The sequence below is a fragment of the Mytilus trossulus genome, chromosome 10, assembly GCF_036588685.1.
Source record: "Mytilus trossulus isolate FHL-02 chromosome 10, PNRI_Mtr1.1.1.hap1, whole genome shotgun sequence".
Lineage (NCBI taxonomy): Eukaryota > Metazoa > Mollusca > Bivalvia > Mytilida > Mytilidae > Mytilus > Mytilus trossulus.
The window spans coordinates 52,692,774-52,713,783 of NC_086382.1; the positions used below are offsets into that span (position 1 = coordinate 52,692,774).

The 21,010-nt window shown below is 31.3% G+C and overlaps 1 protein-coding gene across 1 annotated transcript; it reads left to right on the forward strand.

Moving 5' to 3' along the window:
* The first annotated feature begins 1,222 nt into the window (after positions 1-1,222).
* On the forward strand, positions 1,223-2,562 carry LOC134686333 (uncharacterized). The gene is made up of 2 exons (XM_063546003.1): positions 1,223-1,315; positions 2,170-2,562. The coding sequence occupies exons 1-2, from the start codon at positions 1,273-1,275 to the stop codon at positions 2,478-2,480; spliced, it is 354 nt and encodes a 117-aa protein (XP_063402073.1). The 5' UTR covers positions 1,223-1,272; the 3' UTR covers positions 2,481-2,562.
* The last annotated feature ends 18,448 nt before the right edge of the window (positions 2,563-21,010 follow it).

Consider the following 21,010-nt stretch of genomic DNA (forward strand, 5'->3'; position numbering starts at 1 on the left):
CTAGCGTACACAATAGTAGTCCTGGTATTAATGATAACTATATTTGTACCAAAAAATCAACAAATCTAAGGTATTTCTACCGAAGCTAATGACGACGAATGAACTAAGCGGAAAGAACGTCTCTTTAATTATTTTTTTTCCTGGCAAAAGTTTATTCGAGAAAGATACTAGTATGAACCAATTACTTTTCATTTTGCAAGTTGTTTCGTATAAACAAGATTTTCTAATTTGGATATTTTGATGAGAAAAGAAGGGCAAAATGTAACAGAAATATATCTGAAATGTGAATGATTGATATGTTAATTTAACAAAACAAATAAGGCAAATATGAAATATAATGTCATGAACAAGTGTTAATTTGTGCATTCATTACTTCCACAAACAAAATAAGATAGTCCATTTAGCGGTTGTAAAATTCATTGTTCAAGCTGTGTTGCTAATTTCAACAGCTGGTTATAAGTTTCTTTCCCTCGCACGAGAAATAATTAGAAAGACTTTAAATGTCATACACGTACCTCTGACAGATTAGTGAACATTTGGTATAGAAAAACAAAGCTAGCAAGGATATGAAATTGGTAAAGGAAATTAATTTACACATTGTCAATGATGTATTTTCCCAAATACTAAAATTTTACACGAAAACGATACCAAACTTATGACGGAAACTTGAGACTATAAGCCATATAATATAAAGATGATCGATCGAGAGTCCACCTCTTCTACTTTCAGAACCAAAGAGCTTTGAGCGATTAATTTCGCTGCCTCTGCCATCGCCAGATAAACTGATTATATTTTGTTAACAAAAAACAATAACATAACAAAACAAAAACGATTAAATGCAAAAAAATTATTGAAACAATTCGATAATAAATTATCGAGGTCTGTGTTCATCGTTGAAATACCTAATTATAATTCTTTATATTAGGCTGTTTGTCTAAATTTAATACTGGGCTATGCATACCAAACAGTCTTCCTTAGTTACAAAATTCCGATGATTACATACTGTGGCAAAATCATTTATAGAAAAGTTGAGAAATAAAAAGAACTTCGTCAATAGTTTTAAACTTTTCAATGTTTACTTAGTTTCAGGAAGAAAAGAAATAATTGTTTCTTTACCATATTTACCAATTTTAATTTGTGTTTACATAATCTATATTATTCGAAGAAGAAAGGATTTAATTCTTTACATTTTTGCCATATGGTTCTATGTTATTGATTACTTTAAAGAAACATTTGGGTATGTCTTGAAAAGTAAACGTATTGATAGCAACAATGGAATGGAGAACTGAATTCTTACTATTCCTCTGTTTAATTGGTAAGTAATTTATACATAGATGTAAGAAGATGTGGTATGAGTGCCAATTAGACACCTCTTCATCCAAGTCACGATTTGTAAAAAGTAACCATTATAGATAAAAATGCGGTTTCAACACGGAGTTATTTTCAAACTTAAAGCACTGTAAATTCAGAGATTTATGCGTGCTATGATTATTGCGAGTCCGTAACTATTTTGCCAAAAAGCTAGATAACATTAATGTGATTCCAAATATTTGCAAGGAGACCATTACTGAAATCTTAAAAACTTGTTTTTATCATTGCGAACCTGGTGCAATCCCATATTTTGCATTAATAAAAACCTCGCAATAATTTGTGAATTAACTCTTGACAACTACAGTATTAATATTTGAAGCCAAAAATAATATAGCCCAGTTTATTTTATGTAAGGTAGCATCTGTGTTTTGCATTTAACACCTTATTTATTCATATTACTATAAGATATTCTCTACACATAAGTTTATCTACACTTTAGGTTGCCCTGTTAGAGTGACCCTAATAATTTGCATAGCTGTGTTGACATGTTGTCCTTTTAAACATTTTTTATTCGAGCATCACTGGTGAAACAACACGCGCGTCTTGTTACAATCCTGACATCTATGATGAACTAATTTACATACTTAATATTATTTAAAAAATAGCCATAGTTTATTAAGAGGGTTGCTACTACTCTTTTTACAGTTATAACTTGACCATAAGATATCATATGGTATACATGTATGTTTATATATTATATTATGAATTATACAGTTAAGATTAAGGAAATTAGGAAATAGTTCTCGCGTGAAATAAATTGTTAACATGTGGACGGTAAAAGATTTTCGAATATTACAGGTTGTTTTATTGTGGCGACAAATGGTGCCTCGTCCTGTACATGTGGATGTTTTAACTTAAACTATAATTTCGATGACCTTGACCCGGAAACACAAGAAAAAATCCTGGAAATGAAGAAAAATTTGACTGTATCTACAAAAGATACATCAAGTTATAAAAGATCGTTAGTATCTTCTAGTGATTCTAGGTCTTCAGCTAAAGCAGTCGGTTCTGTTGGACTGGTTATACTGATAGTAATTGGAGTTTTAATGTTACTTGCGGACTTCACTAGACTTTTCATTAAACCAAATGACTATCAAAATATGGACTAAATTGTTAGTTAAAACCCTTGTAAGCTAGTTGTTTTATTGTATCACGCATCTTTGTGAATTGATTGAGTTGTATGTGCATCGTTATTCTAATATACATGACGTTTCATTGAACTTCTTCAATACCACTTTTTATATTTGTAATTTATTGAAAATAAAATGTCGTTCAATACTCATGAGTGTACTAGAAACAAATTTAAAATAAAAACGCAAAAATATACAATATAAACTTTACAAGAATTAATCGTGTCTCCCTTTCTTAGTGACAGTATAAACAATCAATACACATGCTAGCACTGTGGAATATTATATGAAAATTTGAGATATATATTCCATATACAGGCTCTGCTGGAATGTTAACGCATAATTATTATTAAAATTTCACAAAAATCTGAAATCCTTTCTGTTGTCATGAAGTGTTTTTCTTGTCTAAAAGAACGATGAAAGATTTTAGAGAGACGTTCAAACTGATAGATAAAAAATAAACTGATAACGTCATGGCTAATAAAGAAAAAAGACATACAGAAAAATAATAGTATACATGACACAACATAGAAAAATTAAAGACTAGGGAACACGAACTGGGGATAGTCTCAGGTGCTCCCGAAGGTTAAGCATATCCTGATCCACATGTGGCACCCGCCGTGTTGCTCATGATATTACAAATTAGGTAAATAATTGGAAAGGGAACGATATTGTAAGTACGACTCAAGGAATATATATGATATCATCTGTGAAATAGATATTCCGTAACGGGCAACCAACTCCTAATGGCGTCCGTAAAATTTACAAAGGGATAATTTCAACTTCATCAATTGGAACTCTTGGGTTAATAGCTTCCTTGTGAGCAGCAATTATCTATGAAAGAAGTCATGATAGAAAATACAAGCCAGGTAATATCAATTGGGAAATATTTATTCCGTGTGTAGGCGCTGCTGGAATGTTGCTACATAGAAATGAAGAGTTCACAATTGGGAATTTGTTGTAAATTTTGTTTTCAACCGACCCTCATAATGAGTGTCAGTTTCTAGATGTAATTCAACATATGCAGGAATTTTACCTGTATGTGTTGTATCCTTTATCATGTTTATCTCTAGTTCAATGGGATAGATGAGTTTAACATAGTCACCAAGTTTTTAATTATTTATATAGCGGATTACAACTCCTGTTCTTTCTTACTTACTTCTTATTTAACCGCATTTTCAATTTCTATAACCCTCGTTGTCCATTTCTAAGTGAAAGTTTCAAGATATGAGACCGACAGAACTGTTTTGTGGTATCCTTCAATTCAAGTTTGATACGAGTTAAACATCTTCACCAAATTTGACTCATTTAGTGAAAAGGCATATATTTTTAATTCTTCACGACCTGCTTCTACATATGAAATTGTCAAATATAGAATTACAGTTGATGCCGATTTTTTGTTTAAAATTATATTCTCAATCTCAAACAAGTATATATCATTGATAAAATAGTGCATCTTGATGATGTAAGTTTCAAGGGAGTTTTTGTATGAAACATTTTTATCTGTAATTTTATGACTTCCTAAAATATTTGTTTCTATGTTGGTCATTCTTGTTTATGCTACAGCGTTAGATTAATTATTCTAAATGTCTTTTAATATGTAAGAAATACAAGTTTAACTGTTAGATATGTCACATGTTTGCACTAATGCAACAGGAAACACTCATACCTATTTTTTTTATTTAGGAACCAGCAGAACCCACTTTCGGGTGCTTGATTGTCTCGATGATTTAAAGATCAATTGGCGGCCTTCGACTGTTATCTGCTATTTGCTCAGGTTGTTGTCTCTTTCACATTTCCATTCTCAATTTTATCATATAGTCTGTTTGTAATATATCTTTTTAATTTGTTGAATTCCACTTTTGATTCAAACTTCCGCTGTAGAAGGCAGTTTTTCTGAAGATCAGAAGACTGTCTTTGATTGCTGGTAATCAGCTGTTTATAATTTGTAAAGAGTTTTCTTGAAGCGTTTGCCAATATCTTGTTATTAGTTGTTATCTCAGATCGGAAATTTAGATATGATCCAGGTAAACTTCTTATTCTAAAGGTTACCTATTCAACACTGTAATTAAATGTTTGAATATTGTTTGTATCAGTGTAAATATTGATTTTGTTATCAGTAAATTAAACCCATACTAATATTCCACATATGTACATTCGCGTTACTACAATCTGTCGAAACTTATTGTTTGGCATTGCACAAGGACATGTTTTTCACTGACTGTCAATGATGTCTTTACATAAATACATTGGACGTTGGATTTGTACTAATTACTATTTCAGTCTTAGACACCTGATTTTTTGTTTGTTACTGCTATTTTTGAAAAAGCTGTCAGTAACTGAGTATTCTCGGAACTGGGATCGGGAAGCGCAAGTACGGGTCCACGTCCACTCCATGTTTGTTAGATGTAGATCTATATGTTTCCATCTGATGAGTAAGCCCTTTTCAACTGATAGTTATAGTCTGTTTTATGTTGTATTAATACATCAATGGTCTGTGGTAAGGAGAGGGTTGAGCGCTCTCAAACTTGTTAAGCCCCGCCACATCTGGAGCCTGTAGTTCAGTGGTGGGTGTTGGTTCATATATGCTTTTTTTAAACTGTTTTATTATACAATAGGCCGTTAGTTTTCTCATTTGAATTGATTTATATGTTTCATGCCTTCTATAGCCAACCACATGGTATGCGTTCTCCTCATTGTGAAATACCGTTCGGTGTCCTAAAGTTGCTTGCATCCACTTTATTTGAACCATAGTGGATAGTTGTCTCATTGCCAATCCTACCGCATAACCTTGTTTTCAAATTCAGTTTTTCTTTCATTTGAGGCGTATTTGTCCCTATGTTTGCTGAACATTCTAGGTCAAATTGTATGTTTTTAGCTGTGGAGGTGAAAATAATTTCCAGTTTTATCATAATCATTTCTACAGTTTTTACACATTGTTTGACAGTTGTGTGACCAAAGTAGCTTTATTTGTTCGTGTTCTTCTTGATTAAACAAATAGTTCAACAAAGGTGAATGTCAACACCAAAACATTCAAATAACATGTATAACAATGGTTTTACAAACTTGAAAAATATATTTATACATGAAAAGGATAACAGGACTGAACAAAAACTGTTTTTTTTATAAATGGGGGTATAAGATTATGGTTTTTGAAATCAACTTACGTAAATTCAGTTAATTAAACTAAAAGTTATCATTATCAATTTCCAACTCAGTGAGCCTCCTCATGTTTTTTTATTTATTTTATCATTATTTTGCTTTTATTAGAGTAATTATAATCATTGATTACAAGACCAAATATTTCATTATTATTTGATAATCTATAGCTAGGACTGTACTTTTTGACATGTGATGACTTCTTTTAAATTAAATATAAAGTAGATCATTATATGATTATTGGCCAAAAAATGTGGTTATATGATTACTTGGACGCCCCCTTCAGGCCTGAGGGCTATCCTCACTATGCCAAATTTTACGTTCTTTTGTATCCTTTTTGATCATGAACGTCCTAAAGTTTCTACTTATTTATACAGCCCTGACTTTCAAATGTTCATTTTAGGCCCGAAATTAAAAAGGGTTTGATTTTCAACAAGCACGGGGTCGATACCATTTCTAGATGACTGTTAGTTCCAAGATATATCATCAGATCAGAAGTCAGTATTACGGTACTGACATGATTTATCCTATATTTTGTTTTTCGTCCGTGGATTTATGAGTTTTGAACAGCGGTATACTACTGTTGCCCTTATTTATATATGACATTTTTAATTTCCTGTTTTAAGCTTCAGGCTTGTTTGTATGAATTATTTATCCTTGATTTCAAAAGTTTAGGTGTGAGCGTTCCTGGTGAAGGAAAAACATGAGAAGAACTCCGGACGCAATACATTTATTTAGTGTTATAAGACGTGCTTGTCCTCATATTTGCTGAACATGCTAGGTCAAATTGTTTGTTATGTGTGGACGTAAAAAAAAGTATCAGGTGTTATTGAAACTATATCCACAGTTTTCACAGGAAATATCTGACAGTTGTGTGACCAATGTAGTTTTATTCTTGAATAAACAAATATTATTGCGATCTTGACATGAATAACTCTGTAATAGTTGTTTCGCAAACTTGAATCATACTTATACATGGCCCTTTATAGCTTGTTGTTCGTTGTGAGCCAAGGCTCTGTGTTGAAGGCCGTACATTGACCAAACATGGTTTACTTTTTTTAAATTGTTATTTGGATGGAGCGTTGTCTCATTGGCATTCACACCACATCTTCCTATATCTTTATACATATAACACTAATCTCTATTTAATTCAATTTTCTATAACATGATATATCTTATTGTGGAAGTTCGCTACTCGGTTCAGAATAACAAGCTTTTCATAAGACTAGTATATATTGATTCCAAAACATGACAAGCGAACATCCGTAAAACTGTAAAAGGCCGTTCTTGATACACCATTTATGAATAAAAAAAAAATAAAGAAACTAAGTCTTCAACTCCACCAGACAAAACTGACCTTGTATAGAATTTTAATCCTTTTAGCTCTTCATGTATTTAATCATTAACGTCTTTTTTTTTAATTGTTTGGTTTAGCAATCATGATGTTTTTTTAAGAAAAGAACAAAGAGTTTGATATAGATTTTAAGTAGTATGTGGACACAAAATTCCAGCCTTAATAATTAAGCAGGAAAACATAGATAACCTTCATTAGAATCAGACACGGTCGTTGCAAACGAGTTGTGAAATACAATCACTGTTTGGTGGTGATAAAGGAGCATCACTATCAAGATGGAAAATGAACAATAGGGAAAAAATAGTCTCTTTTATCGTAAATTTAAGGGTGGAGTTTCCCCATGTTAAACTGAAATATTTCAATTTTGAAAAGGACAGTCATTACCGTTTACATTTAAATTATACAAAGTGAGTTCTTTTTGGTTTTCGGCAGTATTTTCAGACAATTCTTGATTATTCAACGACAAAATATCATCAATGCATGTTATCCTCAACTAATAAGTCGCATATGTACTTTATTTTGTATCAATTATCAGGCTGACCTCAATATTTAAAACTATACTGATGTAATCGAATTGAATGAAATGTCATTATAATTAGTACCTTGATTCTAAGTAGGTTAAACACCTTCAACGAAAAAGAATTATTACACACGTTTTGGTTTAAATATCAGCTCTTTTTTTTTAAATTGTGACGGACAGCTTGTGAGAATACTGTAATTAACATGATATTCTAATTTAAAAAGTCTAATGAATATTAGTAGGTTAGTAGTCTATTGTCTTGTTTTCGGTAAAAGTAGGTCACAGCTGGCTGTTATATGTAACTAGTCATTCAAATAGTAGTTAAATCCTAGGACTGAGGAATAATAACAGATAAAAAGTATGTATAATCCCAATGACCATAATCAAATCAAATATATGATACGAACTAACAGGTAATCTTTACTCATTTATTGAAAAATAATCGGCTTCATTTTTAGGGTGGTACTAATAACCTCTATCCATGTTTGTTTTTGTTTTTTGTTGGGTTTTTGTTTTTTTTTTTTTTTTGCTTTGCCGTTCATGAACAAAAATCACTAACGTTGAAGTACAACCTATAGTTATCTAGTTTTTAAAAACAGTATTTCCTGTTTCTTTCTTACATTATAATGTGTATCCAATTGCAAAAAAAAGACGAAGACAATAACAGAGCATTCAAAAACCGTATGTGAGACAACAGTCAACATGATGACCAACGGAGCGAAGGAAATAACAGTCAACATGATGACCAACGGAGCGAAGGAAATAACAGTCAACAACTGACAATAAGACCTAAAGCATGTACAGTGTGAACACAATAATAAAATAGGTTAAACATAGGGGGAAGTAAAATCACTCAAATTCCAAACACCGAGGAAAACTCAAAACACAAAGTACATAATCAAATGGTAAAATCAATTTATTGTCCAATTTTGGCAAAATTCATTTCAACTAAGGACAAATACATTGTATTAAAAAATGGATTCAAATTAAAATGGAACACATTTTGGAGTACAAGAACAATTTCCAATATTCAAAAAGAAAAAGAACATACAAGGAAAATGTTATACCCGGTGGCAAAACAGGCCAGAAGTGAAAAGAGGAAAGTACTGTTGGTTAGAGACAAGCTGTATATCGATGGTAATCTATTCAAACTGAATATGAAAACATCTAGATCTGGAAACGAAAAACTACAATACGCATGTACAGATAGTATCATGAATCTGCAAAATACACAACGCTACTGTAACAAAAGACTAACACCAAGTCATGAATCTAAATCTACACAACTCTTAACTAACAGATAGATAGATAATTTTTATTAACCAATCATGGTGCCCAAAATTTGAGCTATACAATCAAATGAATGAATTACAAAATAAAGCACAGAAAATGATTAGAATGATTAAAGTACATTAAGACAACAAAAAAACAAAAAACAGAAAAAAAACCTACAAGAATACACATTTACACTAATTAACCTGATATAAACCAAGTTTTTGACAAAACATAGTTGTTATGGGTGCCACTGTGACCTGGAGAAATTACATAATTCTTCCTATAGTACTAGGTCTATGGGAGACAACTCCTGATCAATTTTATTTCCTATATATATCTATACATGTATATATTTTTCTTCTATTTTTTTTTCAAACAACAATATTTTCTATAATTTTCTTTCGTTCTTTAAAAAGGGAGTGCAATAAATTAGATAAGTTTGAAGTTACAAACAAATCTTCAGATGAAAGAATCCAAACAAATTGCATTTCATCAGATAATCTTGAACATTTTTTGAATTTGGAATTTAAATTAGATAGATGTTGAGATCGAGTATCTTTTAGAACAGGACATTTTAAAAGAAAATGTAGTTCGTCTTCAACTGCGTTCTTACATAGCTTACACTTTCTGTCTTCAGCTTTAATCCCAATATACCTCCCTCTTCCGATTTCAAGATCATGACAGCTAGTTCTAAATATTGTGATTATTTGCCTGTCTTTTTTTTAAATCATTTTTAAATATGGTTCAAACATAAAAATATTTTTAAATTTTCTGTAAGTTCTTAATTTATTGCCAGATTGTAAATTAGTACACTTCCCAGAATTGCTTTCTAAACTAACTAACCAGCTTTCTTTAAATTTAATAGTTAAAGATGTGTTTACCTTTTTTAGAATATGGTTTTGTTTAAAATGTGACTGGTTAACAAATAGATATTCTAAGTCTAGAAATTTAAATATATGTTTAATGCTTCCTATACAAGATTCCTGGTTATGCTTGTCCATAGAATGAGACAGATTTATGGCTTCCCTTAGAATAATATTTGAAGGTTCAATATCTTTCATAAGATGGATCCAATATTTTATCATATTCATTATTACATAATACAGTGTAGGGAGTGAACCTAGTTCTCCTCTACATGCCATATTTGATGTTTTTATATTAACTCCAAGTGAAAATTTACAAAGCTTAGTATGAATTTTCTCTAGTACAAGATAATCAGTTTCTTTTGATATAAAGTTATCCAAATGTATTTGTTTCTTATGTTGTATATAACCCCAAATTTCAGATCCATACAACAAGATTGGTCGGATTGTATGGTTATAGATGTGTAATAAAGTACTAGGTTTTGGGCTTTCCACTGAAAAGGTCTTCCTTAATTTGAAATATGCTTTCATTCCTTTGTTATAAAGTTCTTTCTATGCTTTTTGGAAACTCCCAGATGATGAAAAATTTATACCTAAGTATGTGTAGTTCTGTACACATTCTAAAGTCTGGTTTCCTAATGATATTTTAATATTTTTAAGTCTTCCTGATTTGTTAAATACAAGAACCTTGGTCTTTTTTGTGTTAACTGTCATTTTATAATCAACTGTAAATTTATTAAATTTGTTAACACAATTTTGAAGTCCTTGCTCTGATGATGATAAAAGAACTACATCATCAGCATACATTAAAATATTTAAGGGATGTGTATTTAATGGGATTGGATCACATGTTTGGTCAAAATAGGTTGGCAAATCATTTAAATATATATTAAAGAGACAGGGACTGAGATTATCCCCTTGTCTTACTCCTATATTTGATTTTAAAAGGTTTGTCCTGTGTTGGTCTTTTTTTACACAAGTTTCTGTGTTTTCATACATACATTTTATAATGTCATAAAATTTTGTTCCAACACCTATACGTTTAAGTTTATAAAAAAGGTGGAGATGTGAAACTGAATCAAATGCACGCTTAAAATCTACAAAGAATGCATACAGAGGCTTCGAATTATTTTTCACAAATTTTTGAATGATGGTATTTAACACATACATATGGTCAGTTGTGCGACATCCTTTAGTAAAACCAATTTGCTCACTTCTAATTATATTTCTAGTTTTTAAAAATTTTGTCAACCTGTTATTTAGAATTGAATTAAATAACTTGCCTATGTTATCAGCAATAGTAATGCCCCTGTAGTTTGATGGATCATGATTAGATCCAGACTTGTGAAGGGGGTGATAAAGCCTTGGCCCCATAATTTTGGGTAAAAACTACTTGAAAATACTAAATTAAAGAGTTTTTGTATAAGAGGGATACAAACGGTTTGGCTATATTTTATCATTTCATTCGAGATCATGCTGAATCCACTCGATTTAGAATTCTTAAGACTTTTTATTGCTTTTTCTATTTCCTCAGGTGTTATTAAGTAGTCAAGTTCATTAAAAACATTTTCATTGTGGAATGATTCAAGTTTCTTCTTAATCAAATCATCACTATATTGTTCTTTCTTATTTAATTTTTGAAAGTATTCTTGCCATTCAGAAGGGTCAATAGTATTCTCAGATTTGTTTTGACTATTATTTGAGATATTTTAAACTTTATCTAGTAGTTGCCAATAGGCTTTGGGATTTTGATCATACAAATTACCGAGTTTATTCATGATGTCTTGTTTGCATTTTCTTATTTTTGCTCTTCTTTGTTTTCGATACGATTTCAGGCATTTAAAAAAGGACCCTCGCACATAAGGATCTGTGTTGTGATTTTGCATTAATTTGTATTTTCGATATAAGTTTTGTTTCTAAATTTATTATATCTTGATCTTGCCATTCTCTATTCTTTTTAATTTTCTTCTTCTTGCTTTTTTTTTTGGTTTTCTAATGTGCTGTACTTGAAAGCAAGTTTGTTCAATTAAAAAGTGAAAAAGGAACTGAATTTCGTCAAAAATATTACTTTTTATTTTTATAGACAATCCGGTACATATTTAAATATTTCTATGTAAACCTCATGTTTCACAGTTGTGACTGAGGGTAACTTTGTTGTTATCATTTTCTGTATACCATTGTATTTACAAAGGTTATCGGAATAAACTCTGAAACTCTGATCAAAAGATCAAACGGATGGATAACAACTGTCATATTCTAAACAATATGGATTAAACCTGGTTTGATAGCTAGCTAAACCTCTCAGTAATATGGCAATCTCAACAAATTTCATTATCTTGACAACTATGTGTGAACAAATCAAACATACATATTAGGTAAAAATGTCAAAATAGGGGTATTACAGTCAACATTGTGTTATATGTGTATTATTTGCAGAAGTGAAAAAATTAAACTATAAAAATGTGTTGTATAAAAATTTATTAAATCAGTATGAAGAGAATGCATGTCCGTCACGTAAAGCTCTAATTTTTTTCAGCGTTTGTCTATTCTTTTTATCCTATTTGGTAGGTTTTTTTTAAGATTTTGAACGTTCATATTGGGTTTTGATATTTAAATATGTCTGCCTCGAGCATCGCTGAAGAGACATTAATGTTGAAATGCCCATCTGGAGCAGCGAAGTTATAATCATTAATCTTACAGTGTCACCTGCCTAATCCGACACCTGAGTATTTCAACATTCTGCTTCAACCAAAACATTTTCATGGTCCCAAAATATGCCTATCCTTGCAAACAAAAACCTGATTGTTCTGACACCCTTATTAATTTTTTTCTGGTCCCCCAGTGTGTTGGATTACACAGGTTATACTGTATTACTAAATTGAGTGGCTATATGTGCTGTTAATATTTTAATCCCCGCGGATATCACCAGCCTGATAGCCAGATTCGGTACCGATTTAAAAATACTGATACTGGTGATTTTTTTAATTAAATTCGCTGTTATTAAAATTTTGGACATCACTTTAGACAAAGGATACGTCCCCGTAATACAAAGCTTTGGTTCCTTTCCGGATTTGGGTATACCTAAGATCCGTTTGTGATTGATCATAGATTTTGACATTTGGCATCATGGAAGAGACATTTATTATCGAAATGCACATCTTGTGAAGTAAAAGTGGGAGCCCTTTATGTCATTCATTTGTCAAACTAGGACTGACGTCATATAGTTTAGGCAAATGTCATTTAATAAGAGCAATGATCCTAGGTAGGTTATCCACCTTCAACCAAACTAATTAATTATTCTTACACATGTTTCTTCAAATGTTAGCACATCATTAAAAATTGGGACACAAAACTGTTTTAATTGTCATGAAGTTCATATTTAAGTCTAATGGTTGTTATAAGGTTAGAAGTCCATCGGTGTTCTTTTGATTAAAAGTGAGTCAAACTATTATATAGGTCAAATGTAACATGTAACTACTTGCCATAATAAATACTGTGGATTCATTTGTATTTGTGGGTATTCATTTTCGTGAATTGTTATAAACTTGCATATTCGTGGATATTTGATTTCATTGTTTTGCCTATCACTGTTTACAAAGCATATTTATAAAATTTTATTTGTCGAAAATTTGAATTCGTGGTACACCTGTACCCATGAAACCCACAAAAATTGATATCAAACTAATAATAATAAATCTATCTAAACTGTCTATACGATCTCGGCAATACTTATTAAATATTTTTTGTCGAAGTGCGTTTCTGGTGCAGTAAAATTATAATCATTAATGTTAAATCCGGTAGGCAGAACCTCGATATTGGTATATTGTTTTATTGGAACGTGTTGTTATACAATTCTGGAAGTCATTAGTCATTTTGTATATAAGAATACAGCTCATCCATGCACATGTCTAATTAGTTGTCTTGATTTGTCTATCTATTGTTTGGAAATAACATGTTGACTATTAATACTAAAACTGTGTATGAGTTTGAATGTATTCTATTTTCAAACTGTTGAATGCAAATTCTGGAAGTCATTAGTCATTTTGTATATAAGAATACAGCTCATCCATGCACATGTCTAATTAGTTGTCTTGATTTGTCTATCTATTGTTTGTAAATAACATGTTGACTATTAATACTAAAACTGTGTATGAGTTTGAATGTATTCTATTTTCAAACTGTTGAATGCAAACACTGATTCAGACATTAATAAAAGTTGATTTCTGAAGAAAAAAAAACAACATGATTCCTATCTCCAAAAAAAATTGATAAAAAAAACTCTAAAAATGATGCTTTTTATATATTAAAGCCTTCTTATTGTGAACCCTATGATAGTTTCCCATAGATTCACCTGCAAGATACCTGTCGATTTAAACTATTGGCAGTTCTGTTGTCCCATCTAACAAATACAACAAGTAATTTTCTCTGTTACTTTATTCAACAGGACCTTTAAATTTCTTCCAAGAGAAATCTATCACTCATTGAGTAATTTACCTGAACAAAAAATTGAACTGTCAATGATGAGAAAATACTTTTACCTATACTAAATAAGGACTTACAAAACTGCATGTGGTGTTGTATTTATTCAATACCAATCACTCGTTTTAATGTGTTCAATATTAATACTGATTCAAAAATTAAAAGTTGATTTCTGATCAAATATTCAATATTTTTGTGTGTTTGATAAATAAAAATTTGAATAATATTATTTTTAAATCAAGGTCTTTATACTTTTGATAACTATTAACACCACTGGGTCGATACCACTGCTGGTGGACGTTTCGTCCCCGAGGGTATCACCAGCCCGGTAGTCAGCACTTCGATGTTGGCATGAATATCAATAATATGGTAATTTTTATAAATTTTCTGCTTACAAAACTTATTTTTTTCGAAAAACTAAGGATTTTCTTACCCCCGGAGTAGACTACCTTAGCCTATTTGGCACAACTTTTTGGAATTGTTGGTCCTCAATTCTCTTAAACTTTGTATTTATTTGGCTTTTTAACTATTTTGATATGAGCATCACTGATGAGTCTCATGTAGACGAAACGCGCGTCTTGCGTATAAAATTATAATCCTGGTACTTTTGATAACTATTTACACCACTGGGTCGATGCCACTGCTGGTGGACGTTTCGTCCCCGAGGGTATCACCAGCCCAGTAGTCAGCACTTCGGTGTTGGCATGAATATACATTATATGGTCATTTTTATAAATTTTCTGTTTACAAAACTTGATTTTTCGAAAAACTAAGGATTTTCTTACCCCAGGAGTAGATTACCTTAGCCGTATTTGGCACAACTTTTTGGAATTTTGGGTCCTCAATGCTCTTCAACTTTGTATTTATTTAGCTTTTTAACTATTTTGATATGATCGTCACTGATGAGTCTCATGTAGACGAAACGCGCTTCTGGCGTATAAAATTATAATCCTGGTACTTTTGATAACTACTTCATAAACATAAAGTCTATAAATGAACAACAACAAAAACATGACAATTCATTGGAAAATACTAAAAAATGTGTCTGAAATAAACTTTTTATTATTAAACAAGATTTTATATTGAACAGATTGAAAATATATTAATGATATATTAAATAAATACAATATTGTATACAGTTTATGTGAGTTTATGAAAGTATTTCTGTATAAAAAAAAGGTAATTTTTTGGTCAGGTAAATTAATCAATGAGTGATATATTTCTCTTGGTAGAAATTTAAAGGTCCCATCAAATAAACTAAACAGAGAACATTACCTGTTGTATTTGTAAGATGGAACAATAGAACTTACAAAAGTTTAAATCGACAGATAACTTGCAGGTGAATCTATGGAAAACTATCATAGGGGTCGCAATAATACTTGGTACGATACCTGTGTTGCTTGACTGCTAATACCCGGTAGACATAACCTTGATATAAGTCTGCAAATACTGATTTTGTTTTATCGGAATGTCATGTTATAAAATTTAGGGAGTCATTTTAGCTTTATGCATGTATCTCTTCCATGAGTATGCCTACTAAATTGTACAGTTTTGTCTATGCTTCTTTTGATTTAATCCGCTGCTGTTGGGGTTTTGATTTTCAAATATGTCAGTATTGGAATCCTTTGTTAACATTTTTTGTCGAAGATCGCATCTGGTCATTAAAAAACATACCATAAATGTTAAAACTAGCACTGGTTTGATACCTCTCTCGGTAGCCAGAACCTTGATATTAGTCTGAAAATATTGATATTGTGTTATTGAAATGTCTTGTTATGCCATTTTTGATGTAACTTTGAATCATAGTCATGCATATATCTAATTAACTTTCTTGGTTTGGCTATGCTTATCTTTAATTTTGATTTAATATAATTTTAAAACAAACTGTTTGACGCTTGTATTGGGTTTTAGTCTTTCAAATATTTCGGCCTCTTAGCATCACTAAATAAATCAGGTTCAATAAAATGCATACCATTAATGATGTCATAGTAAGGTTTAAGAGCAAATCTCTATAAGAATCAACAAAATTGTGGCACGCATAATTTCAGATTAACTCATCATAGATACCAGGACTAAATTTAGTATATTCCCTAGACGCGCGTTTCGTCTACAAAAGACTAATCAGTGACCCTCGAATTCGAAAAAGTTAAAAAGGCCAAATAAATTACGAAGTTGAAGAGCATTGAGAACCACAATTCCTAAAAGTTATGCCAAATAAAACTAAGGTTATCTATGCCTGAGGTCGAAAAGCCTTAGTATTTCAAAAAATTCAAAAATTTGTAAACAGTAAATTTATAAATATAACCATATCAATGACAATTCATGTCGGCACAAAAAATGCTGACTACTGGGCTTATGATACCCTCGGGGAAATAAATCTCCACCAGCAGTGGCATCGACCCAGTGGTTGTAAATAAACTCATCATAGTATCAGGACTAAATTTAGTATATACGCCAGACGCGCGTTTCGTCTACAAAAGACTCAACAGTGGGTTTTTTTATTAAGATTTTCTTTAAATTTGGTTTGTTGGAAAATTCTACGTATGTATACGTTGTTCAACACCTTCAAACATTAGACACGTTTTTTAATATCAGCTTTTTATTAAAGATGGTGATCGACAACTGGTGTGAAAACTGTAATTTACATGAGATTGTAAGTCAAGTCTAATGAACGTTAGTAGGTTAGTAGTCCATTGGTCTTGTGTTTGGTCAAAGAAGGTCAAACTTTACCTAGCTCATACGTTATATGTAACGAGTGAATATAGAACTATTCATCAAATATTAGCTCATCATAGGATTGAGGAATAATAAAAGATAAAAAAAAAATGTATAATTTCGATGCCCATAATCAAATCAATTATATATCAAATGAACTTTCAGGTCTTCTGTGGAAAAAAAATGAAATAAAATTGAGAAAGGAAATGGTGAATATGTCAAAGCGACAACCAACCGACCATAGAGCAAACAACAGCCGAAGGCAACCAATGGGTCTTCAATGCAGCGAGAATTCCCGCACCCGTAGGTGTCCTTCAGCTGGTTTGTTGTATTTTTTTTTTTTGTAAACGTATCTCCCTCGTACAAGGCTCTGGTTACTTCTAAAAGTTTGGCTATACTTTTAATCCTATATTTGTTTTTATCAGATTTTCAACGTTTTATTTGGTTTTGTTTTTCAAATATGTCGGCTTCAACCATCACCGAACAAACATTAATGTCGAACTGTTCATATGGTCATTGAAGTTATAACCATTAACATTATTACTATAAACTGGGTCGATATATCTGCTGGTGGAATGGTAATCCCCGCAGATATCACCAGCCCGACAGCCAGAATCTCGGTACCAATGTATATATGTAAATACCAACATTGCTTTTATTAAAATTCGCTGTTATTAAAATATTGTACATCATTGTAGACAAAGGAATGTGTTACCATCATGTAAATAGTTATCAAAAGGACTAGGATTATAATTTTATACTCCAGACGCGCGTTTCGTCTACATAAGACTCATCAGTGATGCTCAGATCAAAAAAGTTATAAAGCCAACCAAGTACAAAGTTAAAGAGCATTGAGAATTCAAAATTTCAAAGAGTTGTCCCTATAGCTAGCTCTAATTATTTTTTTCGGATTTGGCTATACTTTTAGGTCCGTTTTAGGTTAGAATTAGCTCCTCAATTGTAAAAAGGAATTTGTTTGGATTTTCAATTATCTTGACATCGGGCATCACTGAACAGACATTTAAAGTCGAATTGCACATCTGGAGCAGTAGAATTGGTACCGTGTATGTCATAAATATGTCAAACTAGGACTGACGTCATACAGTTTAGGCGAATGTCATTTAATAAGAGCAATGATTCTCAGTAGGTTATCCGCCTCCAACCAAACTAATTAATATTACACAAGGTTGTTTTCAAATGTCAGCTCGCTATTCGAAAAGCTGTTGAAATTGTAATTATCATGAAATTCATACTTAAGTCTAATGATCGTTATTAGGTTAATAGTCCATTGGTCTTCTTTTTGTCAAAAGTAGGTCAGGTATTATCTAGGTCACATTTAATATGTAACTACTCGTTGTATCAAATACCTTTTAGGGTTTATTACCATTGTGTGTGTGAATAGGGTTTTGATTTTCATATATGTCAGTCACGGAATCCCTTGATAGACATTTTTTATCGAAGTTCGCATCTGGTCAGTAAAACGCACAACATTAATGTTAAAACTAGCACTGGTTTAATACCACTACTGATATGCTGTTAATCTTGGGGACTTTGTTGAACGAATATATCCCATTGAACTTGAGATAAAGGATACACCAGATACAGTTAAGTCTGCCTTATATCTTGACTTTCATCAAGAAATTGGCAATGTGGGTCAGTTGAAAACAAAACTAAACGACAAAAGAGAAAACTTCAACTTCCCAATTGTGAACCTTACATTTCTATGTAGCAACATTCAAGCAGCGCCTGAAAATTGATTTTTTTTTTTTTTTATCACATGCAGTACATATGGCAGTTTTAAGTTTTGTGTTTCAGACTATAGGGCCCTTATCATATTTGGACGGTAAAGGGAAATAATGTTTTCCTATCTACTATATTCAAAACTTTTTATAAAATATCTTCTAAACTCCGAACAGCGGTATACTACTGTTGCCTTTATTCAGGGAAGGTTTGCAAACACTTGAAGCAAAATAATTTTAAAATTATATCAAGAAAATATGTGTTGACATGCCTTAAAGTTCCCTCTTCAGTTTTTGCACTCATACTCATAAGTTACCCTGAATTACTTGAGTATTAATTGTATAGAAAAAAAAAGATATTTGCGTAGAGAGCAACAGTAATAAAATAAATATGTAGAAGCAATAAAATAAATATGTAGAAGCGGCATCATTCTGAAATGTTATAGGTTTAAAGACAATCGTTGATGGGAAATTTAGTTTTTTAATAGACTATTATAAATTAAAAGTATTTAGATAAAGGAACAAAAAAGAAAAAAAAACATAAGGGTTCATGTGCTTATTTTCGAGATGTAAGCCATTAAACATTTGACGGGAAATAGTTCTCTCTAGACTTATCATAATTCTAACATTGACACCCATTTTCAACAATTCAAATATTTCTTTTTAAGCTATATGTAATAAAATTATGAAAAGAGTAGTAGTGATTAGCGGGGAAATATTCTTAGTGACACTACATGGATAAAACAAGATGATTTCAAATATCTAGCCAAAAAAGCTTAAGGAGCGGACATCCTTAATTGGATGAACTGTTGTAAAGTTAGTTGCAATCGTTGAATAAAATACATGATCGCCTGTTAAATGATGGACTATTAATGGTTAATTAGTACAAAAACTTGATATCATGTACCCCATAGTGTATCTACTGTTAAGAATGAAGAATTGTTGTAAACTTTAAATATTTATTACTCAGTTGATGAATTTTAAGTTAAAATTCTATTATTTTTTTGACACAAACAAAAATCAAAGTCCTGATGTACGACAACCACTGACTGTGTTGTCACATAAATCTGATTTGGACACCAAATTCTGAAAGATGGATGCAATGTAGTGCCTTCGCCTTATTGTTGAATATTGCTTTTCTATGTTGGTAGTAATAGTTATCAAAGTTGCCAAGAATTTTTTATAATTTAGTACGTACACGTAATAATGTGGGGTAAATTTTTGAGATGATATGATATACAAATGAGTATAGTCGATATGATGACATTTAATGTTAGTAAAAAAGGTAGTTTCTTTTGGTGTAAAATGTGTGTTGGTTAGACGAAGTCTGTAAACTGAGGTTATCAATAAATTTGAATAAGTCCTGATTTAATATAGAATAATAGTTCGTCACTGAACTTAACTTTTTAAGTGTTCTCTTTGAGTTGTAATTTCAGGAATTTCCATATAAAGAGGCATAAGCAAACGGAACCTGTCATTGACTTATTATGTGTTACACAATTTATATGGTAAACCAAGAAAGGCATGCAGTGATTACGAACGCCAAATTTTAAAAAATAGGACAAGGAAGAAAAATTGAACTTATAATCATAGTTAATATGTTATATAAAATACACAATAGTTATGCTGCATTACGGCCTCAAGTTGGTCAAAATTTATAAAACACATTAGTGGGTGCCAAATAAAGATGTAAATTGTCAAGTGACAGTTGGAGGTGTAAATTATTGGGGGACACATTTAGTTGTAAATATCTTGTGACAAGTAAGTTGTAATTTCATTTGATAAGTCAGTTTGGTGAAATCTTGTGCGACAAATCGGTGTTTATATACGAGGTGATAAACTATGGTGTGAATTGTGCCAAATATGTAAGGGTAACAGTTATACATGTCTCTTATGGACAGTATTAGCAAATAGCTGAATGCTGATATAGTTATTTGCAGTAAATGCTGATAGTTATTAAAAATACTTTTTGATAGTTATTACAAATAAATGTCGATAGTTATTACAAATAAATTTGAAAAAAGACTGTGTATGACTTTTAGAGGTAGTATTTAAAACCACGGTTACAAGTTTGTTCTAGCTCTATGCTATCTGGGGTTGAAATCATAAAACTTTGCTCAGTGCTCGGAGTAAAAAATCATGTTCGAAACAAGAAATCCAACATTTTGATTGGTTGATTTTGGAGTATGAGTACAAAAAACTGACTCGAAAGTTTTATGATGACTGCAAGGCCCGTAGTTTTGAAACTAGTCAATGTAGACAGAGTGGTGAGTGACTCTGGGTTGATATATTAAATAGGTAACCCCAGTCATACCGGAGACCAGACCATTCAATAACAAAGCATATGCTCTCTGTGCATTTAATTGTACAAAATATTATAAAACTTACATGTCATGTCTTTATTT

Excerpts from the sequence above, each read along its gene's own strand:
- LOC134686333 (XM_063546003.1), top strand. The coding sequence starts at position 1,273 with ATGGAATGGAGAACTGAATTCTTACTATTCCTCTGTTTAATTG. Across the intron at positions 1,316-2,169 it reads ACTATTCCTCTGTTTAATTG|GTTGTTTTATTGTGGCGACA; the intron begins GTAAGTAATTTA and ends CGAATATTACAG.